General features: G+C 36.7%; 2 protein-coding genes across 6 annotated transcripts in view; one reads left to right on the top strand and one right to left on the bottom strand.

The window, feature by feature from the left end:
- The window catches only part of GPATCH2 (G-patch domain containing 2), a 102,547-nt gene extending 95,661 nt beyond the window's left edge, over positions 1-6,886 (bottom strand). The window contains exon 1 of one of the 2 annotated variants that reach the window (XM_072333023.1): positions 6,491-6,886. In XM_072333023.1, coding sequence (XP_072189124.1) covers positions 6,491-6,822 — 332 coding nt within the window. In that variant the 5' untranslated portion in view covers positions 6,823-6,886. The remainder of the gene's footprint in view (positions 1-6,490) is intronic. The other variant, XM_072333024.1, reaches the window with a different exon arrangement.
- Positions 6,887-6,992: 106 nt separating this feature from the next.
- Positions 6,993-26,694, top strand: part of SPATA17 (spermatogenesis associated 17) — an 84,509-nt gene continuing 64,807 nt past the window's right edge. For 2 of the 4 annotated variants that reach the window (XM_072333026.1, XM_072333025.1), the window contains exons 1-5: positions 6,993-7,113; positions 9,463-9,552; positions 11,393-11,474; positions 16,655-16,705; positions 22,956-23,059. In XM_072333026.1, coding sequence (XP_072189127.1) covers positions 7,046-7,113; positions 9,463-9,552; positions 11,393-11,474; positions 16,655-16,705; positions 22,956-23,059 — 395 coding nt within the window. In that variant the 5' untranslated portion in view covers positions 6,993-7,045. The remainder of the gene's footprint in view (positions 7,114-9,462; positions 9,553-11,392; positions 11,475-16,654; positions 16,706-22,955; positions 23,060-26,694) is intronic. The other 2 variants (XM_072333027.1, XM_072333028.1) reach the window with 1 other exon arrangement.

The raw sequence follows: 26,694 nt of genomic DNA on the forward strand, positions 1-26,694 counted from the left end.
AACCTCACCATATTTTCATTACTTTCAAGGATTCCACTTGGTGATGGCATCACCACAGTAAGAACTTCTACTCTAAGTGCAGGCTGGGAGCATCTTTTAATGTTATGAATGGGAAACTGAATACATAATATTCTTCCTTGATAGTACATTGGAGAGTTAAGAGAGAGTTAACATTAAGAGTTGTCACTGGAATAAAATATTTTAAGGTTAATTATGTCTTGATGGTAACTAGATGCCAAAATTAAGACAGTTATTCTTTGATATATATTTTTTTAAATAGTGACTAATTCCATCTTTCCAAATGATTTGGGGGAATGATATTAAGTAGGGAGAATACCCTGCTAAAAGTAATTCCAGAGTATTAAATGCAAAGTTTCCCACCATGTCTAGGCACCATTAAGAGTTACACACTTGTGTAAGAAAAAGAAGCCCTAATCACAATGTCTGATTACTGACTTAGCAATTTAAATGTTTCCCTGCTCCCTCCTCAAGCTTCTCTAGCACTTAGCATGCCTAACTCAGCAGGCTTTGGTAACTTCACCCATGCTTTACATGAACACAACTACAAAAAGAAAACAACTGGCTGCTGAACTCTAATCCTTCTCTGAAGGCAGTGACCCTTCTCTGTAAACACAAGGAACAGGTTTTCACATCAAAGTACAGGAAGATCGTTTTTGTTGACATAAAGCCAAGAACATTCACGCCCTTCACGCCACTATGTCAATTGATTAATAGAAGGACTGTCTGTGAGTTTTACACAAGATGTTTAAAATCAAGATTAGAATTCTTGGTTTTGTAATACAGCTTAATGACAGAATTAATAACTAGTTATCTATCCACATCAACAGAGTTGTTGATATTGAGAAATACTGTATGCGTAGCATGTAAGTTCCCTCATTCACCACAAACTCCAAAGTTAAAGATGCTTAGACAGTAATAGCTGAATAGTCAAGAATACAAAAGCACACAAATGTTAAATATTAACACAGGGACAGATGAGAACACTTAAGAACAAGTCCAAGTTGGTCATGAAAACTCTTACCTAAAGAAACGATATATTTTCCTTTTACGCAGTTTTCACATATACTTAGAATTTCAACAACAGCCTCACCAAAAGCAGAGCTAAAAAGACAAGACCATTTTGAGTTCCCAAAACTACTCTGTCAATTGCATTTATTCTTTGTATCTTTTTCTAACCTGCTATAATCTCTAGTCCCATTTCTCTCACTTAACCTAACACTTTCTTTGTCTCTTAGCGCAAGAGAATCTTTGCATTATCCTGTAAGAAATGAAACAGCTTTGGAAGATTACTACAACTGTTTTTAATCCCTGTGTTCCTAAGAATCAAACTCTCTACAACCCTCCTTAATCCATTTGGTTCCCAAGAATTAAAATCTCCATAATCATACAAAAGCACTCTCAAAAGCAAGAGAAACAACATAGCAGGAAAAGCGTTTCAAAAGAAGCAGTAATTATCTGAAAACTCAGGGAGATAAGTGAAAGTCAACTCATCTACAATTCTAGGTGTTTATTTGTACTTTCAGGCATGGAGCATTACAATGATTTAAAACCAATTCTTGCCTTTGGTTCCTGAAGTTTTACTTACTGCATGGGATAGGTTTGCTTTTTTCTTTTGTAGGAGATTTTACCCCAATGGATTGTACTTCAGCATTTTAAACTCACTGTACTTTCAGTGTGAGGGTGGCTCACATTGAGACTTTATTTCTGAAGAAAACAAGGAATCTCTCTAATTTTATTGGAGCTCCCCTTTCCCTTGCTATGATCTCGCTGGTATCAGATGGAAACAGATTTTTGTTCAACTGTTCTAAAATTAAAGAGTATATGGCTACCACTGTACTATTTATCAGACAAACCCAGTTTTGCAGCTTTCTGCATGGATCACAACCAGCTGTCAAGGCTGCATTCCAACCCCACGTAGTACACTTTAATCATCACTGTAACAAAAGTGTTTGTGTTTGAAATAGGTAGAGAAACAACTGTGATAATGGGAGTCAGACAAAAAAAAACTATTAAAGACATTACCTGTGAGTCTCAATGGTATTCTCTAAGACAAAAAACTTCAAAGACAGCAATAAGGAACACAGAACAACATATTTTGACAGATAAAATATTAAGTTGAGCTGTAGTTTAGCATGACTCACAGCAGGCCATAAAAATGCTGTTACAGCAACAGCCCATAGCTAGCAATAAACAGTAATGTCCTCACTAGGAGAAGATTCTGCTTTACTATAAGAAAATATAACTTGCCCACACTGATTTTTACAATTATCTGAAGCAGTTTTCTCGTAGTTCACTCAAATTTGACCCATTTATTCTCTACCCTTACCAGAGTAGTTTGCAGGGAACAAGGTAACTGCTTTTATCTACTCCAAAACACAGTTCACCTACAACATTAATATTCAGTATAGAAACCACTAATGGAAGTAGTACTAATAATTCCATTAAGTACTAAATTGTAGTACTAATTCCTATTAGTACTACTACTTAGGCACTTGTTTTTGCAATGCAAATCAACTACCATACTTTCTGTTCACTTCCCACCTAAAACACATAATGTAGAGCTCTGACTGCTCATGAAACATAAAACAAACATCTAACACAGTGACAGGAGAGCTAATACAGTTGCATGACTCTTAAGAAGATGTAATATCTTCTACCGACAGCTGTATTTACATTTACTTTCTAGTTCTATAGATTTTTCTGTTAAACAAAGTGTTCCTTGCAGCAGAAGTTATGCCATATCTGCCTCATCAGTTCTGAAAAGTAACCACTGATAACAAATCCAAAGAAAAGCAGTTTCCTCAGATCCATTATATTGGCTGCCTTCGCAATCAACCTTGATCACAAGCTAAACGCACAGGAAAATCAAGTGTTCCCTTGCACACTGGGATTATAAAACCAGACTTACATAATCTTGTCTCATATGGATTCCTTGATGTCTTGTAACACGACTGTACTCACACTGCACCCTTATCTGCAAACGGGCATTAATTCAAGTTTTTTTTCCATCTCAGACATTATTTTCTCAAAACAACAGTTTTAAGACCACATCAATGCTGCACAAAGCAGAAATTTTGAGTGAACAGATGTAAGCACTTGGGAGGATGCAGCAGATGAAAAAACTTACTGCCCTGCCAAGAGAATTTACTGATTCCAATGAACTTTCACTGTTCTAGGGATAAGCATGAAGTAGAAATCACGTCAGAGCAACCAAAGTTTAAATTACTAAACAGCTGATAAGATACTATAGTAGGCAAGAAAATTACTGAGGTTTTTTTTGTTGTTGTTGTTGTTGTTATATATTATGGTATACACATTTATTTTATATAGAAGTAACATAAGTTGGGCCTCCATTATTTAAAGTCGCCAGTCATCAAGTAGCCATCCTCAACAGGAGGACCCAGAGAATCCAGTTCTGTATCTGCATCTAGATACATCTTTAGATTTTCTCTAACAGGTTTGAGAAAGTTACACAATGACCCCAATGCATTCCACTCCTGTACCAATAACTATCACACTCATAGTAGCTAGCGGTCAAGCAACAGAGAATCTCCTCCACTTCTATGAATCTGGCCCAGTGCTTCCTGTGAAGACTAAGCCCCAAATCTTAGGCTATAGTTCATCTTTAAGGTAGGGAAACTCTCTTTCTTTAGGAAGACGTGTGTGCATATTAATATATGTATATAAATAAGTATATATATATATAAATGCGTTTCATGAACAACCAGAAGTGCAGAAGAGCCTCAAAAAAAGGAAATTTTACTTAAGTCATAGTTCTACAGTTATAGATGTACACTTACTGCCCTTGCTGGAATTTTCAATGAACTAGTTTTGATATCAAATACATAGCTTCTAGATTATCTGTACAAACAACAGTTTATTCCCCAAGTTATACATTAAAGTCAATTCTCAGTCCTGACTCTGCATTTGAGAAAACACTTTAGACGTGGTTTAGGAATACCCCTACATTTGACCTATACAAGAGAAAGTTATTAGCATATGAGGAATGATGGAATTTCATCAGCTGATTATGCTGCTGGTCCCCCTAAAAATTAAAGCCAAACAAACCTGTAACTAGTTCCTCTGGCTTTTCTACAATTACTATTTACCAAAGAAGGAGAAACAACAAATACTGACAAACCTTTTAAACAACACTCTCCACTCATATTTAACAGTGAAGAAGAATTCAGTACTGAGCAACAGTACACAGTCAGAAAGATGCTGACATTTAGTAACGGTCTAACACAAATGAATTGGTCAGCCAGAAATGAGATTTGGGGCAATTTATCATGAGAGGTAGCAATTCTTGCAATACTATTGCTCCCATTTACTGATATGCTTGCCCTTTTCAGATGTATGACTTCATTAATTAATTGTCAAGGTGGAGAATCACACGAACGGTCAAATGGTGACATCAAAGTCATCGCTCTAAGAATCAGAGTGCCCAGTAAGTATCCAAACTGCAAACTATTCCCGAGTTGTCATAGGTAGTTGTAGGAAAAAAAATGAAAAACCTTTGGCTTCAGAGTAGATACACCAAAGTGAACAATTCTACTCTACAGCAGTTTAGAAACTGAACATTTTTAGTGCCTTAACGTTTTTATTATGACCAAGTTCTTTATTTTCTACATTAAGTATTACGCATTGAAAAATACTTCGCTGCATTTCAAACAGACTTCTTTTAAACGAGAGAAGGATAAGAAAAGTGCAGCTCTGAGGGACCATTAGAATTTTTAATGGATCTCCCTTCAAAATTACTAAACGAACAGTCCTATAAATTACAAGATGTCAATATCTCTCTCAGTACTGAATTTCTCTGGGCAGTGTATTTGGACAAGCAAAACCATCGCTGTCTGAGGACAATTACGGGAGTATATGTCAAAATCCCATAGCCTGCTTTGCTGAACATCAATTTTAAAGCCTCAGGAATTAAATTACTTTACATGGGCAGAAAATAATAAAGCTTAAAGACAAATGACAAATTAACAATATAATGAAAACTTTCTCATAGTAAAGATACAAGCTAGGATGGTCTTAAGCCATGCTTCTGCTACATGCAACATTAGTAATAAAATAAGTATAGTTCTGCCAGAAAAGCACGCCTCATTCTCTGATGTGTTATGAACTACATCAACAGAAGTTAGAGTAGGCAAATACGTATGCTAATGTCACTAGTCATAAGTTTTCTAGAACTATGTGCTATCTAGGCTAATACAATCCTAGTCTGAAAGCCTTCTCTCATATAAAGATATGAGAAGCCATGAAAAAAGCCAGGGAAGAAAGTGATGCTGTCAAACGAAGTGGAGGAATAATTTAAATACTAAATCCATCCTCCTCTTCTTCCCCATGCCCATATAATAAACAAAGACAATGATAAGAGCAAATTTGTTGAAAATCTGGGAACTCTACCCGCAGACATTTCTATACAGAAACTGCCTCTAGAAAGAGCAGCAAAGCCTCAAGCCAGGCCTGGAATCATCATCAACATTCAAGAAAAATAAACAAAACTAACAAACCAAATAACAAAACCAACTCATCTCACACGTCTCCACTTCCATTAGTGAAAATGAAATCAACCATTAAGTTCCCTATGATGTATACAAGAAATAAAAATACTGTGCAGGAGATTAAAACCAGCTGGTTGTGAAAGAAATGAAACCTGGTTTCCAAAGCTGGGATGCTTCACATTCATTAGGGCTCCCCACAAACAGCCTTTTGATCTCCAATGCCTGTAAACAATACTCACTCCTCCATCTTCTGCTACTGACTTACCATTGTCCATAGTCCTACTAGAGATGTAATAAAGCCTTTGGAATCACTGTGCTAATAAAGACTCCGAGAATCCACATGTTTCTTGAGCATCTCTAGGGGCGGTAACTCCACCGCCTTCCTAGGCAGCCTGGGCCAGTGCTTTATCACTGCTTTTTGGGAAAAAATACTTCCTAATATTCAACCTGAACCTCCCCTGGTGTAACTTGAGGTTATTCCCTCTTGTCCTGTAACTGCTACCCAGCAGAAGAGGCTGACCCCCCCCCCCCCCCCCCCCACCAACCCCCCTTGCCACAACCTCCTTTCAGGCAGTTGTAGAGAGTGGTGAGGTCTCCCTGAGCCTCCTCTTCTCCAGTTCCCTCAGCTGCTCCCCAAAAGATTTGTGCTCCAGACCCGTCACCAGCTTTGAAACCTTTCGTTGCCATGTGCTGCCCTAGTGTCTGGAAACAACCAACACGTGAACCACACTGAGCTGCACCTACTACGCTTCTGTTGACCATTCTGTTGGCCACACTTGTTGATTATCGGTTTGAATCAACACGGGCCCAGAACAGCAGCCACACCTCGTTGGACGTCTTCTCATCCTACACCAAGAGGTGAGGCAAACGAGGCAGGTGCGCCTCGGTGAAAAACAAAACCCTGCAGAGTCTGTGCAAAGGCCGAGCCCGGGACACCTCACTCCCAGTACTGAACCCCATACCCGGTACGGCGACGACGCTCCCTCGGCGCTTCCCCTCCCACCCAAGCGGCGGCCCCGCCGCCCGGCCTCACCAGCTCTTCCTCGCTGCCGGAGCTCGGGTCGGGTTGGGCTCGGCGACCCGGAACATGAACCCGGCGCCTGCCCCGGCCGCTCCCCAGGGAGGCTGGCGCCGCTTCGCAAAGACTGAGCCGAGGGGAGCCGCCACGGGGGTCGGGGGCGGCGGCGAGGGCCAGACGGGGAGGACACGGGCGACCAGCGCTACTCCTCAGTCCCCCATGATGAGAGCCCGGAAGCGGCCGCGGCTCCGGCAGGAAGGCGGCCGCGACCACCATCTCGCATCTCCCCTTCTCCGTCCGCACCGCCGCACGCGCTCTCCTGCACCCCGCGCCGTGCTTACAGTTCCTCACGGCTCCCGCCCCGCAGCGCTCCCGCTGCCCTCGCGCCCTCCGCTCCTTGTCGGCAGGACCGCGGGATGCGCCGCTCTCCCCCGCGGGTTCGGAGAGTGGTGCGGCCCCGTTGCCATGGCGGCTGTGGCGTCGGAAAGGCGGGGGGAGCATGGCTGCGCTGGTTCGGCTGGAGGCGAGACTCTCGCGGCTGCGGGAGGAGTATTTCCGTAAGAACAGGTAACCCCAGCGGGATGGGACGCGGATCCTGGCGCTGGGAAGGGGCCGCCTGTACCGCTGCCAGCTTCGTCCTTCCCCGGTTGCGAGATGGCGGCTGCTCCCGCCCAAAGCGGCAGGCGTGCTGCCGGCGGGTCTGAGGGAAGCGAGTAGCGGGTTCCCTGAAGAGTCCGGTTAGAAGGTGGAAATAGGCACTGTCCTTCTCATCCCCCCCCCCCGGGAAAACCGGCATCTGGAAAGCCTCACGTGAAGTGTGGAAACTGTGAGGGTCCGTTCTCTCCTGGCCCAGAAGTGTGACTTTTACTCGATGTTTAACTTGTGCTGCTGAAAGGCACCACTTTTATTTATTTATTTATTTGCCTACCTATTTGTGTACTCACTTTAAGCAACTGAATGTCCCTCAGTCGTTGAGAGAGCTGATGCTTAAGATCCACAGTGTTTAAAACCGTGCCTTGTTGCTACGTCAGATCATGGAGTTTGACTGGTCCTTGGTTTTTCTGGTTCTGGACATCAGTCCTCTACAACACCCAGGACAGGTTTTATGTTTCTCCTTCGAAGGAAGGAGACACCTGGTCTGCTGAGATGTCCTGGGACAGAGCACCATCTGCCCAGGCCACCTGTTGCCATCTCCTTGGCCCAGGGATTCTAAGGGTTTTTATGACAGCAAAGGCAGCAGGAAATCATTCATAACTTATCACGTTTTAGGAAATAAGGTGTTTTAAGAACTATTTTATTACTTTGTGAATTCGTACTGTAAACCCAAATGCACTGTATTTGTTAGTGCATGGTTAACATTTAAACTCACATATTTAGGATAGTTGCTTTACTTTTTCTTCACTATTTAATGCATGCTTTTCTTTCAGAAACCAATTACAACACCATAAGCATCAATAGCACAGCTGTAACATTACTAAAAGTTAAGAGTTGAAGTTCTGCCTGTATATAAAGCGTTCTGTTACTTGTTCCTTCGCAGAACTTCGGTTCATACTGTTGGAGGTGTATACACAGCAGTAGGCTTTATGATCTTCTCTTATCACAGACTCATAGAATGGTTTGGGTTGGAAGGGATCTTACAGACCAAGCTCCAGTCCTCCTGCTACAGGCAAAATTGCCCACCACTAAATCAGGCTGTCCAGGACCACATCTGATCAGGCCTTGAACATCTCCAGACTTCACTTGAATTTCAGACATTTTAGGTTAGCTCAGGTAGGCTGAGCCAGACATGGAAATCCATTGGAGGGCAGCATGCTTGATGTCTGGTTGGTGGGTTGGTTTTTTAGGTGTGTTTTTGGCACATCTTTTTGAAAATGAACTGTTTCACTTTTAAGGTTAGGCTGTAATCCATCAGCTTCCTAAAACTCAGACATTTTCAGCTAAGAATTTAAATGAGAGGCTTCAAACACTCCTGTTGAGCTAAAGGGCTGACCAGTAGTTTGATCTCTGTTCTTTAGAGTGCAAATCTTGAACTACTTCAACAAGGCTCAAAGTAAAACCTTGAAACAAATCAGAACAACTTGTTTAGAGATTTTGATAGAATCAGAGAATCGTGAAGTTTGGAAAAGATCACTAAATCGCCTAGTCAAACTTCCAACCCACCACCACTATGCCCACTAAACCATGTCCTTAAAACACTGCATCTGATTTTATTTAACTGCATCTGAGTTTAAAGTACTAATAATCCAGTTGCATATTGATTGCTTTTGTGAAGCAGCAGAAATTGTAAAGCCCCTTGCAATGTTTAGGCAATGATGAGACAAAATACTCTCAGAGGTGCATTCTTCTATAGATAGCACAGCCCCAGTAGATCATCGGACTTACTCTGCATTTTCTAAATAAAAATGAAGATGAAATTATTTATTACGTGCTTTTAATGCTTCTCTCAGCATTTTGCTTCATTACACTTAAGCTCAGTTGAGTTGTTCAGCCAAGCCCAGTGAACGAAGAATATAAAGGTGTGGAATGCTACGTAAATGCAAAGATCTTTTGCTTAACTTTTAAATTTAACAAACTTTGGGCATTGATGTGTGTCAGTTTTGCAGTAGTCTTTGAACTATTTTGTGCAAAGTGAAACAGCAGCTTTCATTTCCACTGCAGAACTGCTCTACTTACAGTAATGGATCTGTTAAGATTGCCAAATCTGGTATACTGTGAGTACCTGTAATTTTGTAATATTGAAGTATGTGGAAGTAAAATTTTAGTTGTGGGTGCAAAAATCCAGTGAAAAAGATCACCAGCTGCAATAAGGAATAATAGCAAAGAATTTTCTGTTTCGGTAGTAAATTGTTATGCCAACAATTATTAATTTTTACATTTTCTATGATTACTATAACTTGTTACTCCTCATATTATCAGATCTGTGGATGAAGACAGAAAAATAGTGTACAAAGCTGCTGTCAAGATTCAGAGCTGGTTTCGAGGATGCAGAGTGCGAGCCTATCTGAGGTAGTATGTTAGACGTATTTTAATCTGTATTTCATTTCTGAATTTCTTTCTAAAAAAGAACTTCCCAACCTCACACGTTATAAAGGTTGTAATAATTGTTTTGGATTCGCATACTGCAGAGAACCATTTGTGATGGCTACACATCAGGACACATTTGCCAGTCTTTCCCATTATCTGTGAATAAGTTCAGTTTATTTTGGTACCAATTCATAAGTCAAACCTTTAGAATTTAATTAACGGTCCTACCAACACTACAGTAATTGATTCTAATAGATAGAAAATATTAATTAAGAGATCTCAGTGTGACTGGGGAAATGAGGATATTCCTCAGATATGCTGTTTGTAGTGACTTTTCATATCTCAGTTACTGTGGACCTTAAAAAAATTGCCTGGTGAGCATTTGGTAACTGAATTCATATTGTAGAAAACTAAATTCCACTGCCCAATTTGGCCAAGGCATTTTTTGAAATGTTTCATTATATATTTTTCACCATTTGTAAAACAGAGATCATAAACAATTATTCTGGTCTGTAAAATGCCATATATAACATTTATATAAGTTCTTTGGAAGTGTTTTTGGTTCCTCTTCCCAGGAGAATCCTTCATTTTTCATGGTCATAAGCCCAATTTCTCAAACTCATTTACTTGAATTTCACTATCTTTACAAAGCTTGAGACTGTGAGGAGTAGGGGTTGTTCAGTATTTCCATTTGACCCCTTACTTATCACAAAGGATTAGGCAGCACCCAGACATACGATGGCAATCCTAAATAATTGTTAGGCTGAATAGCATTAATCACTTAAAGGCCAATGTTTTTCCCAAGAACAGCCATTATTTGCACTTATTAAAACAAACAGACAAACAAAAAAGCAAAAAACAACCAAACAAAAACAAATAAAAGCAACACTGGTAATCTGTTGTCCATTGTGTGCCACAGGATGTAGCCATCATATGCATGTGTTTAGCAGGGAAACAAGCATGTTATTTCAGCCTTTCAAAGAATATCAGCTATACCACCTGTGTCAAAAGCCCCTACAAAGACAGACAAGAGCAATCAGTGCACCTCTCTTTCTAACATGAGTGACAATGGCATGCTGCAGAAGAAAGTGAAAACTCATGAGTCTCTACCAGTGTATTCTATAGGAAAATGCTCTTCTAAACACACATCTGTACTACCTAATGGCACGTATGACTTTTGAAACACAAGAAAAAACAATGTAATCATTATGAGCATATAAGTAGAAGTAAATCAGTGAGTGGCAAAGAGGATTTACTCTGCTGTTGTATACAGAGTGATCCTGTTCAGTGGATGCCCTCTTTCCAAAGCTGGATGGACTTAGGCCTACTTCCAGTGAGTGACTGTAGCTGTACTGAGCAGCTTCTATATTAGATGACCTTAGGTAAGGAGCACAAAAGGTCCCCAGTATGGATTCTGAAGTGGTTAGATATGTTGGCTAAGAAAGTTCATGGAACCAGCTATCATGCAAATTACATTCTTACAGCTTTTTCATAAATCTTTTTGTAATGATAATGGAAGTGGTATATATGTGTGTATATATATTTGGAAAATTACAGTAACTTACTTTTCCAAACGTTAAGTGAATATGTATGAATGTATATATAAAGTTGAAAAGTATGTAAAACATGTGTGTGCATATATATATATATATATATTTATGCCTGTGTTCACTCATGTAAATGTATCAAGTAGGTTTGCACTGGCCTTCATTCTGGAGTATGTATGGATAATGCACTATGTGTTATTCTTAATACTAGGAAATAATGCATTTGCAGTTGTACTCTTCCAAAATAACATATTTTTAAATATGTTTAATTTTAGATATCTGAGCAAAATGGTGATTCTTATACAGAAATGGTGGAGAGGTTATCAAAGCAGAAGATACTTCAGAAAAATGATTAAGGTAGAAAACCAAGTTTAAAAATCTTCTTTGTGTATTTATGGAATAAATAAGGAGTAATTCATTTACATGCTTTGAAATTTAAGAGCTGAAGCATTGATTCTTGATGCATGCAGTCATGTACTTAGCTGTTACTGTGATGAAAAGCACCATGAATTTTTGTCTGTTCATGATAGTCAAGTTAGTTCTAAAGTGTTTGCAGCTCTGGAGTATCAGTTCCCAATCCAGCAGTGAGATCTGCTCACGTAGAAGCCTGCCTGCATGATGCTTATGGCAGGACTGGAGCTTTTCAAGATGAATTTTGTTTGTTTGTTCTTGCTGGTAGAATTTCTAATTCTGCCATTAATTCTAAATCTATATAATTCTGTAATATAAGCCCGTATCTCTACATACCACTGTTCTTTATTTTAGTGCCTTAAATTTCTACTTAATGAACCTTGAAGTGTTTGAGGTTTTGCCTTGAGGCACACAGCAGATCACAGTGAATCTAATTCCCTTGAAAGAGTGGAAGATAGCAAAAGTATATGACAGCACACTAGCTGAAACCTTTTTAACAGGTTTAGGAGATTAAGAAGAAGCTAATTTATCTTTAACTTAAAATAATAAAGTTTTTAATGTGTAGTTAACTTCTGTAATTTGTCAATTTGTGTTAATATTTTACAGTAATTTGGGCTTGTTAGTCATTTATTCTTGATTTTTTTTAATAGTTGTATTTAGTCAAAACTGACAAGTCAAGAAGAAGGAAAAAGCTGAGCCATTATAACTCATATGTTACAGGCTAATGTCCATGCCTCCTACTAAACTATATTTTTGTGCTTGAAGACTTGTATGCCTAAAACTTTTCTATTCCTCCCCTACAATTATCAGTAAGATAATTAAAATTTTACCTCTTTCAGACTACCTGGCTTAACCTAATTATGTCATCCTTCCAGGCTGTGATTCTCGTTCCATCTTCTAAAACGCTTCTATTTTTTATTTTATTATCATTGTTATTATTTTATATAGCTAGAAAGTATAGTTGGACTGGATTATTCTGAACAAAAAAGAGAAAAAGAACTTCACTGAATACTGTCCTTGAATTTATGGAAGTTTGGTTTCTGTGCTGTAATGTATGACAAAGCCATAAGCACAGCACACCCACTTAAAAACATATTCAGAATTATACAAGAAGTTCATCTAGTTTCTGACATTCCTCCAATATTATCCAGAACTTTAGAAAAACAGAATCTCATCAGCACGTGATGTGGAGCAATCAGCACAGAAAACCATATTTTCCCTCGAATGCCTCAATCTGTGCTTCTTGACTCTTTAGAAAGGACTGACTAGCCCAGTCTGATTGGAAGCCAACATGAAAACTATACAAGTAGCAGATAATTTTGCCCCTTTAGACTGCTATATTCTATATTGTCTGTTCTCAGATTGGATTTAGACACAAAGTTCTAGTTCATTCCCTATATTCATCCCTGTTTTTCCACCCTCAGTGACTGGGTGAATTTGAAAAAATTTAAAATGAAGCAAAATTCTTATCAGTAGTTAAATGCAATTTTTCAGGTAGAAGATCACTTAATGTTCACGTTGAACTCTTGCTAACAGTAGTTGTAGTGACTCATGATAATGAAATGCAGTGATATGTTTGACATGATGGTTTCTTAAACACAAAAAAATTTGGTCACTTCAAAATTTCTCAGCTGATAATGACTATATTGGTATCTGCTGCCAGCAAACAAGGCAAAGCATATGCACAAAATACCCATGATTCATAGATAGTAAATCATTTTAATGATTATATTCAAAATTGTGAAATGTGAGTGGTACTGATGCGGAAAATAACAAAGGCTGAAGCTCATCAGATTGGCTGTCCATATGTGCATCACTACTAGTATTCCATTTGTTACTCCGCTAGTGCCTCTTCTTTGATTTTTAACGTTCATTAACTTAATAAAAAAATCTATTTACAGAGTTTACGTGACCAAAGCTATGGAGCTTTCTATATTCTAATTATAGCAGCTTTGGTAAAAAGGTTTCTTTCTTAACATTAATATCAAGTTAAAATTAAGAACTGAGCTACTACTGTAAGTTTCTTAATGCCTTTGTTACATTGGTTGTAGTAGGTTTTGAAAGTCTTGAAGTACCTGCAGGAAAGGATGAGTTATAAAACCAGGCAAACACCAAACCATGAATCAGTCTCTATCTCTGTGTTCCATTTTATAATACTTCCCAAGGACAAGAAATCGCCTGTTGAGGCAAATGAAATTCTAACATTTCATTATTAAATGAAGTTGGTATGCACGGTGGGCTTGTTTTCAGCTCCCTTTGGAAGAATATGTATATCTAAAAAGTGTATTACGGTAGATAGTTTGAAACCACCTTAAATTATTTAGCTTCAACTGAGTAGCCAGTTTTAAATTCCCAGATCAGCAGGAATTATTCAAACGCTTATTTCTTCTATAAAAAAAAGCACATTAACTTAGATCAAATGATTGTTCCTTCTCTATGTCTGTTTGCAATCACAATTCTGGTTCTTTGAAATTGTCTGCTTGTATTATCTGTATAAATGCAAAGAAAATGCTAATGATGATCAGAAAATATTCGTAAGTGATCTCCAAACATGTTTTTAAATAGTGAAAAAGGGGAAGATTAAGCATCATGCAGGAGTTCATACACAAATAAAGATTCAGTTTTGGAATCATAGCCTTTAAAGTAAACTAGTAGGGAGATCTGTTCATAAATCTCAAAGGTAGATACAAACACTCCATAGTGGAAGTGGTGGTTCATATGGATGGGATTATGTGATAGTTCTTCCCAGAGAGTCAGTGTGAAAATGTAGCCTTGGAATTGGTGTCCGGTGATACGATGAGAAGCAATGATCACAAACAGAAATGCAGAAAATTGCATGAGAAAAGTGGACATAAGCAGGTGTCTTCTGGATAAGAGAGGACCTTGTATTCAAAGCTATTTTGTTTACTAGGAAAGTACATGAATACAGACTTGAATTGAAGCATGAAATAATGCTTATGCTTTCGTGAATAGGGATAAACACATTGTCCATCACTTGTAAAAGCAGAGTTTACTGTTTTGTATTCTAATCAAGATTAGATCAGAATTTACAAGAGAAGCAAACTGTGAAACAAAATGATATGAGCAATTCTCCATTTGACTGATTTGTGATTTAGAGCAACTTTGAGTAAAAGGAGGGATGTGTAATTCCCTTTCTATTATGAGTGATTTTGTTGAGTAGTGGCAGTGGAAGGCACAGATTTGTCATGCCTCTGTGAGGTGTATTTGCACTCTAGCTGTCTGTAAATGTCATAGGGAGGTGCATTTGCAGAGCTCTTCAGTACTTCACTAAGTTCAGAGGGAAAGCGATCTCACTTTCTTTCAGTACCAATGACATAAGGAACACAGTGATGATAAGTTAGGTTCTGCAGTGAATTAGAGTGCCTTCAAACCAAAGTGCTCAGGGCCTTCAATCGTGAAGAAAAAAAAAAGTATCAGATTGGTTAATTTAATCACTGATGGAGAGAAATCCCTTATCATATTTAAGCTATTTGGTGGTACTACAACTCGTGTTTTCTCTTCCAAAGAAAGAAAAGATGAGCTGCAAAGCAAAATGATACCAATTTAATTGAGGTGTTTAAGAATATACTTAGATGTGGTAAACATCATTTCAGTCCAATATCTACAGTTAGCATCACTTAGAAAGTAGTTACGTAGAGAAAAGTGAAGGTAGAGCCTGCTAGTTGTTCTAATTCATGCATTCCCTCAAATATAAAAAATATATGTAAACATAATTGTGTATATGCATATACATATAAGGGAAACTTTTTTTTTTTTTTTTTTTTTTTTTTTTTTTTTTTTTTTTAGATTTAGCAGTTTTGCATTTTTCTTTCATATAGGAAATATATTTACTCCTGTATCTATTACTAGTAGATTGGTATGATATTAAAGTGAGCATTTAAAATGCACCTTAATTAAACTGCAGGAATTATGCCTTGCTTAATGTAATGAAGAAAAAGAATTTAAAATGAAGTAGCATCATTGTGTTCATTTGTAAATAACATATTGCAGCCAACTGTTTCTTAATTGCCCAGACTGTTGATAAATAATCCAGTCCTGCTGCTCTCCACAGACAATTTGCTTTGGATCAGACTAGGCAATTCAAATAACACTAATTACAGTGAAACCCTTTTATAGTGAATTCCTGTTTGCCATGGGGGAGAAAATCACTATATCAGGGGAAAGCACTTTTGCCTTTGATTTGTGCCTAAAACATGAGAAAAACATAAAAGCTGCATGTTGTGCTAAATAAAGGACATACTCTTGCATTCAAAGTACTTATATTTTACTTTTTATGATACAATTGTGAATTATGTTCATTTTGCATTTGTAATTAGAGGGCGGAACAGATGTGAAAGCTTAGTTTAAAGTGATGTATCCATTAAAATAACCTATGCTGCCAAGTGATTGCTTAGTATAATAGGGGATTCGTTCACTACGAGAGGAATTCTACTTTATTGGAAGGAAACCAGGACTTCAGGAAGTGTTTTCTATATCAGGGGATTCACTGTAACATGGTATCATTGTATTTATGATTTTATGATGTTAAAATGAATATTAAATGAAACAAAATTCCCAAGGATTACTCAGGAGACAGCTAAGTACATAACATTTAGTACAGATGGTTGGAAGGCACAATTTTGCTCCATCAGTGCATCCGTATCCTTGAACGATTTCGACTGAAGACAGCATTTCTTTGAATTTTTCATTAAACCAGACGTCTTGAAATATGAATTCCTTTTATGTTTCTGTGAGTTTTGGCTAAAAGAACCCCAGTGAATAAATCATACAATACTATGTGTCACCAGCACTTGTGAATATTTCTGCTTTGTTATTCTACTCTCAGTAGAGCACCATTGATTATCAAACTCAGCGGAGAGCATTTTATGATCATATATCTCCATTAGCTCCTAGTTTGACTACCATAGATTTTTCTGGTTAAGCCTGCATTATGTATTAGGAAGCCTATCTCTTCAATACAAAGTTTGATTTTATTCTCTCTAAGCCTAGGACTCTTATTATGTATTATGTATAAAGATTCTTATCTTTTATATGTAAAAATAGGAGCACTGTCTTTGTGTTAACTGAAATATATGCCATCTTTTTTTTTTTTCCTTGATTCACAGACAGCATATTTTATTATGAAGATGAATTTCTACAATGAAATGGCTGTCAGGGTAAATATTTCTTCACTTGTTAAACAAATGAAAAGTCAATTGTGCTCCGAATTTGCTTTTAATAAAATGAGCAAACCAGAATAATATACACTTGATTGATATGCTGATGGCAACAGTGGAAAATAGTACATAGTTAAAAATTAAAGTTACTCTCAGTAGTCTGGGTTATATTTGAAAACTGTAGCTGAATTGAAGGCATTTGTGTCTGTCTTGACCCACTGAAATGTTCATTGTACCTTGCCATATATGATGATAAAACAAACACTCTGGGAGTATTCTTACAAATGTAGACATTTATTTAAAATTCTGACAAACAATAGAAGTTTAATGTTCATTAAAGTAGCGGTGCTTATTCTTTCATTAATACATTACAAATGGTGCATCAAATGTCAGAAGAGTTACTTTGTACCGGATGAGTTCACTGCCAGACATAGGTTAGAGCTGCTGTGATCTCATTGATGATATTTTGAGGGATTTTTGCTAGACGAAGAAGTGAGTAAACAGTCCTTGAAGTTTAATAAATATACAGTTGTTATGGGAAAGCTGCAAAATATATTAAACTAAAATTAGCTTTTTTTTTTCCTGATCTCAGGATCTGTATTTGAACAAATAAAGTAAACAAGATAAGGACATGAGATAATCCTTGAGATGAAATTTTTTTGCCTTCTTCACTTCTTGTATTTTGTGGGAAAAAAAGAAAAACAAAAAAACAAAAACCAAACCAAATCTGCTTTACTTTTAAGGCCTATAGGCCTCCATATTACATTTTGAATTCTACCAAATGTAGGGATGTGATGGGGTTGGAGAGTAACCCAGGGAGATTCTTGTAAAGTAGAAAGATTTCCAGAACTGTGGCCTTTCTTGTCTCCCAGATAAGTCAGAATCAAATGTTGTGCCATTAGATTCCCATCAGGTTTTCGACTTGATGGTGTTTCTCTCAAAAGCACAAGAATCTTACATTCAGTGTATTTTGGAGAGCTAAAAATGTTTTACAGCAATCTAATTGTTCAAAGAAATGTACTTGTTTCCTTTAGTTTCTTCTTTAGTTAGCTGGCTTGCAGCTATTCCATAGGGTAAATGCTACATACTCATGCAGTTAAAATCAGTGGGAAACATATGGTGCAAGTCCTCTCTCAAAAGTTAGCTATGTACTTTTAGAAGGCACTTGAAGATGAAATTTCAAAGGTAATTACATATTCTAGTCAACTAGTGTTTTGCATTTGGTCATTCATTTTGAAATTGAATGTGTTCTCATTCATTTGTAATGGAAATATAATGTTGAATCATTAGGTGATATAAATCTTCAGAGTAGCATTTTTTCAGTCGTCCTTTTCTTTAATGGAAATTTAAATCAGTAGAAAACAAGAGAACAGACCATTATTTCATTGTGAATATCAGAATCCAATTCTCATCTCTCTATATGTTTTGCAGCCGCATCTACAGAGCAGATTTAAAATGCTACAATTCTGAAACACTGAATGTGTTTTTTTGCCATTATCTGGTTTTTGAAGAACTAACTGAAATACAGAACAACTGCATCGAAGGCCTGTTGAGTTTGTGCAAGGAAATTGTATGGCCAGAGTTTGAATTTCCTAAGCCAACAGTGCCTTGCGTTTACACATAATGGACTTGATTCACAATTAAAATGCCTCAGTGTTTTGAAAATATAACAATAGCTGTGTATATTTTTGCATTAGATGACTTACTTTTGCTTCATAATATTATTGAATGATTTATTTTGGTTTCCAGTCACTGCTTGGAAAGATGTTTTTGATTTTGATATTAGAATTATTGCACATGCTCATAGTTTTGATGTCAATCTACATCTCTGTCTCCCTGTATCGCATTTACTTGTAACCAGAACCATCAGTTTCACCGTTCTAGGTTAAAAGAAAGAACTCGTTTTAATTAATTTTACTTTTGAGCACTTCTTTGCAGCATGATTCTCCCTCCTAAAAGATTTAAGATGCTATAAATTTTCAGCTGCAAAAATAATCCCTGCGAAAAAAAATATTTTCATGAGCAGATGGCTTTTGATATATCAAGGTTTTGCCATTTGTTTTAGTGCTTAAAATAAATGTTATTTATAAGACCACTTACATTTTGATGTTACTTAATGAGGAATATGCATCATTGATTTGACTAGCTTAAGAGGTCATTTAGAACTTGCCCGTTAACAAGCTGTAATCTGCTGAGCACACAATGACTTTGTTTAAAATTATCTGTTCAGTGCTGATCAATGACAATAATTGTTTTGTACCAATCACTGTTGAAACTTGCTAATTACTTTGAAGGGCATACACACTTGCCTCTTTTTTCCAAGAAATTTTAAAACATTCACCTTGGAATTAAAAAGAAATATAGTTGCAATACATTACAAGTCACTCCAAAAGTAATGCCTCCTGTTTATTTCTCTGGAAACTATAGTAGATACAAATAGCACAATAACACAGTTTGATAGAGCAAATTCTCGGCTACAAAACACTATTTTTCAACATGGTTACCACCATTGGCTTTGTCAATTTGCTAGTGTTGAACAAGAGCCTGTATACAATGCTCATAAAAATCTCATAAAAGATAAAAATGGCTCAGTTGACCCATACTATCAAAGCTGCTATGATAACAACACTGTCTGGAAAATGTTGCTCATACTGTCCCTGTTTCATCATCCCAAACAGATGAAAGATATAAGGCACTAAACTGTGATGTTGAGTTAATATCAAGATAACACTTGTCCTTTATTATAAAAGCAAACATTTAGAATGTTCAAATTACAAGTGAGAGCATCATCAGCATAGCTGTGTAAAGTATTCTTTTCCAAAGAGGTTAGTCTTCAGTCTTCTGGTTTGTGACACACATAATTAATGTAGTAGAAATCAGCAAGTGCTACTCCTAAAGTAATTTTATTATATTAGCCATGATAGCAGAGGTGGATGTTGGTGACATGGCAGTAGGGGCTGAACCTTCCTAACAATATTCCATTGCATTTTGTTGCTGCAAGAGAGATGGCAGCAGAGGGGCAGCCTGACAAAATGGCATCTGACATGGAAGCGCATGTGAAGCCAAAGAGGTGGAATTTAATTCCTCCATGTGGAAAAAATGGCTTCCATCAACATTCATCAATGCTTGCCAAACATTTATGGAAACCAAACAGTTGCTGTGAGCACAGTGAATTGGTGGATAATGAGTCTCAGCAATGGTGACTGTGATATGAAAGACAAGCTGCTTACTGAATGGCCAAGCAATTGTTAACAAACACGGCACCCATGCTCTTGTTCATCACTAGTGAAAATGTGCAGCTAATTATAGTGATTATGTTCAAAAATTGTGTTTTGTAGCTGCAAATTTGCTCTATCAAATAGTTTTAATATGCTTTTTGTAACAGCTCTAATTTCCGTGGAAATAATGTTTCCATAGGAAACAACTTTTGGAACAAATTACGTGGCATAAAATAATTTGTGATGTAATGCATGTTTCTTTCCTGTGATTCGTTCAGTGGGGTCATTCTAGACAGACAATGGTATAAATAAAGGTAGAACGTGATGTTTAATTGGTGTACTGAGCCTATCGGAGATAATTATAGGTTTATATACTTTTACTCTTTTGTCTTTCAGTTTGAGTTTTGATCCTTTAACCCACAAATATCCAGTTCTGCATTTATAGCTGGAAGGTGAAGACTGTCAGAAATAGTTTCAAAGGGACCATAATCCTGCATTAATGAGCACACAGCTATATGGGAGCCAAGTTACTCTTGTTGAGAAATATTGAAGCCAAACAGAGAAACAAAGATCCTTATTCACATGCAAAGGATTTTGCTTAATCCCACATCTCTGAAGGCATGCTCATTCTTTCCTCTTTCTATATCCCTTTTTAACCCAATGCACTTGTGTATGAGAAAGGGAGTTGTAAAGACTATGAAATTTACTACAGTTTGTGCAAAGAAAGCATGTTTAGTGTGAACCTTTCTTGCTCCCATGTTCACCTGATTACATAACATTTATTTATATCAATGACTAGAGGTTGAACTCTATTTTTTCATTTATTTATTAAAAACAAAGAAATATCACATAGGAAAAAGAAAACACCAGCTTTTTATATTAGTTTTGAGTCTCGTTTAAGAAGAGAGAAAAAAGCGCAGTGATGCACAAAGGGAATGCTAACACTAAAAGGGAATGTTATTCCTCATACCTTTAGTGAATCATTTTACTTTTTCTGTGATATATCACTCAAAGACTTACTGCAAGTTTTCCTGTGATAGTTATTACAACTTATGTAAAGAAATAATCATAGCTGATGATACACTGGGTATCATCAGTTCAGACTAAATGCATGTTTTTACTTTAAACAGTAGTTTTATCTTTTGTGCTTGAAAAATGACACTAGAGACAATTTTTAAAATTATGCAGTTGTTAATTGATCTCCATATAGACCGTTCCAGTTACTGTTTTCAGCACAGAAAATGGTGTCAGTTGCAAAATTGCAGTGACTTTTGTCAGTTACCACAGTTAGTGATACAGAGTTCAACCGCAAAGGAACTGGAAGGGGTAGAGACAGTTTTGCCTGTTTCTAAAGGCTCTGCCAAAACTTGAAGATGAAGTCACTGAGAAAAGTCTGATTTGTGATTTGGCCAAGTGGCAGCTTTTTTTTTCACTTGTTTTCTTTCCCAAATCAAGAACAGTTCATGATTCTCTTTCTGCCTCTTCTGCATTATGCTACTTTTGAATAAAAATTAGGGAAAGAAAACAGTCAAAAACAACAACAGAGTAGCAAAAGGGGGATTTACTCCACTTACAAAGTTGTAGCTTGGTTCTAAGAAGAGTTGATGCAAAAGGAAAACAAGAAAAACATTCCTTGTAGATACAGTGAAAAGTTGCATTTCTTAAAACATTTAGTAGCCAGAGGCCCAGGGAAAAGGAGGGCTCTTGGCAAATCTCAATGTTCTTCTTTTCAGTGCATCTGGTGATAGCTTCTAACTGTGGAGTTCCTCCTTGATAGTAAGACCTCAGACTATATTATTTATTTAGTGGATTTTGCTATTCTGCTGTTGTCTCATAACATTTCAAAGATGCAAAGGTCTTGAGGTGTGACCTGGAGCAGGAATAAAGGAAGGCAGAACTGAAGATGGAAATCGAGAAATTAATTTTAAAATACATTTTGAAGCAAAAGAAACAATGCAAAGAAGAAACTAAAGAATATTTTATAAGTAGATAAATTCAAGGGCGAAAGAATGTAAATAAAGAGAAATTCAGATAGTGAGGACAGAGGAAAAGACTGTAAATCTATTTTTGAGATATACTGATATAAAATACACTGATCTGTTACAATATAGATCATGAAGACTGAAAACAGCCCTCAGCATGACTGAAAAGAAGTTTTCCAGCAGCATCAGTACATGTGATGCAGTACAGAGGGATAGATATGACTAGCAAATGGCAGTAGTGATAATACTTCCCTTGCCACAAAACATACAGCCAGTAAACCTGTAATCATTTCAGAAACATCATAATTATCATTTTCATGTATGAGGGAAGGTTTAAACTGTTTTGTTAAACTAAATACTTGGGAAGTGCCAGGCTGAACTGTCTATTTTTGAAACTGATGCAATTTAAAATGTATCAAGCTGAATTCTTTCTCATGAACAACACTACATAATTTCTGTTCTTACTACAGTATGAGGACTAACTACAGAAAAGAGGTTACCTTTTCTGGTTTAAGCTTAATCTATTAGGCAGAAGGAATAGGATTTTGTGAGTAGGTTGTAATTAATGTGTAACAAATGGACACACATCATCTTCCATGGGAAAGACTGACAGTTCATAAATGATGGTTTCAGAAATCCTCATTCACTGAGGAAATGGGAGTTTTCCATTCAGTTTACAACATATCCAGAGCACAAAAGAGTGTTTAGATGCTGTAACTTTGAAAAAAGGCTCCACTTCTTTTTACCATTCTGACATGAAGCAACGCCACTGGCAGCAGCAGATGTTTCTTAACAACATAAACAGATGCAACATAAACAGTTACTTAAAATTTGATATTATTTGTTGATGTTGGCATTTAATAGTAAATTCATATCACCATTTAACTACAATCTGTTACATCTTACCTGCAGTTTCTTCACTTAAACACAGTGGTGTCGCTTCTTGATATTACGTTTAAGGTCATCCTATTTTTTGGGAAATATAAGTTATTTAATACACATAAAAACTTTCAATTTGAAATATAATAAAAAAGTTTTCATTTCTTGTAGATTCAGAAAACATGGAGAGGATATTATGTCCGAAAATATACCCATAATTACTATGCACTGAAGAAGTACCTGGAAGCCATTTCTCTTAACAACGAAATTGTCAGGTAAAGATAAAAACTCTATGTGGTAGAACCTTAATTTCCCTTTCTTTTACTTGGAAAAAAATGATGTTGCTAATTAAACTGTAAGCATAGGATCCCTTCCATTATCAAACATATGTATACATTTCAGTCACCATCCTCTGTTCTAGTCCTATGCATGTTGTGCCACATTCTGCTCTCATTTTGACTGTTATGAATTCTAATTTCTTTGAATTAACTGGAAATACCTGGCTTGTACCTGGTTAATAAAAGAGAATTTGTCTCTTCACCTATATTCAAAACTAATAGAACATTATGCTATAAATCTGATCTGTTTAACTGCATTTTGTTGTTGCTTTTTGTTGTTGTTTTTTTGAAAATTGATTATTGACAAAGAATGAAGTGTACATTTGAGTCTAAGTTACGTACATGAGCCACTGTGTGAATATTAATTTACTTTAATTGTTATTTACCTCTACTCAAGTTCTTACAATCATTTGGGAAAAAATTAAGGCACTGTTGTGCTGGTATCCCAGCTTCTCATGCTGGTTCATTGGTGACTGTACACTATAGAAGGAAGATCGATGTCTATTTAAGATAACAAAGAGGCTTGTGTTGTGAAGAGCAGGCCAGTAAAACAAAGGCTCACATGGATTCTGTACACATTGGTTTAAGTATCAGAACATTCACAGAACATCAGAACCTTGTTAGGCCTAAAGACTCTCAACAGAGGAAGAAGGGCAGGCCTCAGGGCTTAAGGAAGACACTAGTTTGGACATAGGGAAGGTACCTTTCCTAATAGCTTCAGTAGAGATTCTTCTGTTAGATTTCTGTCTAAAACTGTTATCGTTACATATTCCTCTGTTTTTTCTTCTCTTTCCCAGAAATTAAAATTAAAATTTTTAACGTAGAGGTTAATTATTTCTCTCTTCATCATTCACTGTCCTATTATGTGACAATTTCTACTGATAACAGAAAAAACAGACAAAATGCTCACTGGCTGAATATAAGTATTGCTTTCTCATTGTATGTGAAGAAGTATTGGACAGTTTTTGCCATACATAAAGCTGAGTCAAATCTTTGCGTATAAATGTAAGGAATTCATATTTTAGGAAGTCTCGTGTAGGTCACATGACGGGGACAATCAGAATTCTGTTACAGAAAACAGCATATGCAATTTCTGTATGTAAAACACAAATTATCCAACTTCCTTAAATGCTGCATATTAATTTATATTATTTTTCCACAACCATTGTTGGTGCTGTTGGTGTCCTCTTGGTCACAGCATTAAAATAACTCCTGCATTACATTGTTTGATGTAATCAAATATAATACTTTAATCAATGTGTTTGTTTTCTACAGCAGGTAAGTTGAATAATTTCAGGTGCTTGAAACTGTGTCAGAGTTGGTGTGTATGAGCTCTTACTTGGCTACTGGTATGTTGATGTTCTGCTAATTTGAGTTCTGCCTTCTGAAATTTAGAGAATAGTTTTTAATTATCAGATTAAAAAATAAAATAGAATCTGTCTTTCAGATTAAAAACCAAAAAGGTAAAAATGAGTTTTCTGGAAAATTTGGTCAAATAGACCATATCCTTTCAGTTTTAAAAATTCTTCACTGATCAAGAATTGCTGCAGTAATCTTTTGCTCAGGTATATTTGAAAACTAATATGTATATTATCTTCAACATTCTTTTGATTAAATCTAACAGATGCTTAGTGAAGATCAGGTGTAGGCCCTCAGCCAAACAGATTTTTCCTGTCATTGGGCTAAGTTACTGCCAACTGCTTTGGCCCCAAGGTGGCCCAGTGTGTTTCCTACTACGAATACTGAACAAGGTGAAGGAGGGATTCTCTGCATATTTGCATCCCCTAGTACATCAAAGGGAGTGTACAACTTCATTGCTAAAAGTTATCTCTGTAGATATCGAACATTTTTTGTTTGTTGCCTCCTCTCACCAGAAAAAAAAACAAAAAACACTTTTCCCAGTTTTTTTTTTATTTTATTTTATTGTTGTTGTTTTTGTTTTTTCCCCATACAGGACATTTCTTTTAGCAGGGAGTAATCTCATCTGATATCCACATCTTTACCTTCCAGCTTTAATACAAGCTGGCCTTATTTAATAGCTGCCCTCATTTAGTAACTGGACCTTTATTATTTGTCTTTACTGTGAAAGTCTCTGGAGAAAGTAAACTTAATAGAAGCTGCCCCAGTTTAAAGCCATAGAGGGATGTAATTAAGTTTAACAGAAATTGATTTAACAGAAATTGACCTAAAATATAATTAAATAATAATAGTTATATTATGTGTGAGTTTACACACCTTAACAGACTGCTTTTCCTAACCTAAGATGCTGTTTTAGTAAGAACTGGAGATAGCTGTCTGTTTTAGCTCCCAGACTGGCTGAAGAATAAAGGGCAAAACCATTAAGTTTAATGGCTGTAGAGTCTTCATAGAGTCCTAAGTTAAGAAGTGATTCAAATAATCCCTTGACAGATGGCAAAAGAATGAATTTGAACACTAGGTTCTGTCTTCATGAGGGCATACCCAAAGTTTTCTCTACATTTGTATCATTTAGGTTCAGTGTAACTTTGAAATGAGTTTCATAGTCCTAAATTCTGAAGTTTGTACAAGGTTTCACAGAGTTGCAGAATGGCTGAGGTTGGTAGGGACTTCTGGACACCATCTGATCCCACCCCCCGCCCCCCAGCTCAAACAGGGCCATCCAGAGCAGATTGCCCAGTACTTAGTCAAGGGATCTTTTGAGGATCTCTGAAAGGGAGACCACAACCTCTCTGTGCTACCTGAAGCAATGTTCCATCAGCTGATGGTAAAGGAGTGCATCCTGGTGTTCACAGATAACTTTCTGTTTGTGGAGAACTCCAGTTTGTGTCCACTGTCTCTTGTCTTGGCACTAGACACCACTGAAAACAGCCTGGTTTTAGAAACCTCTAAACCAGACAAGTAGGAAACATAGTCTTAATTAATTTATTTTTTTTATAGAATTTTGCTATGTAGATTTTTGTAATAATTCTTCATATGTTACAATCATTTGTATTTGAATAAATGCCGATGCATACTGCATTCTGCCTCAGTATGGATTAGTTGGATGGCTGCAGACATAAGTGTATTAAAATTAATTCGATTATTCTTCATTAAAATTACTATATTTCATGTTGAGGAAAAGTACTTTGTTTTGAAGCATTCTTAAAGCTACGTTTAACATCTCTGAGACTTGGCAAAATTGTTACAAAGGGAAATATGCCAAAAGCAATTAGCATAGACTGTAAGTCCATATGATTTGTTAGAATTTTGTTTTATGTGAAGCAGTTTCCAATCTATGATAAGCAAATGGACATAGCATAAATTAGCATGCTGGTGCCATTGTATCAAAATAATTTATGGGTAATGTCAGTTGTCCAACTGTGTGATTAACTTACAGTTCTCTGTTTAAGGTTATCTACGCACTGGCCTTTAAACTACAGTAAAGCAACTTTGCTGTATGTCAGGTGTGCAACTGGAGATAAGATTTTGGGATGTAGGACTCCTTTTGCTGATGAATGGCACCATTTAGTTTTTTCCTAGATATACAACTCAGTAAGATAGCACTATCAGAAAACTAGTAAAGCAGTGTCACGGTACTGGTGTAGGGGGTTCTT

This window comes from Excalfactoria chinensis, chromosome 3 (genome assembly GCF_039878825.1).
Source record: "Excalfactoria chinensis isolate bCotChi1 chromosome 3, bCotChi1.hap2, whole genome shotgun sequence".
In the NCBI taxonomy this organism is placed as follows: Eukaryota; Metazoa; Chordata; class Aves; order Galliformes; family Phasianidae; genus Excalfactoria; species Excalfactoria chinensis.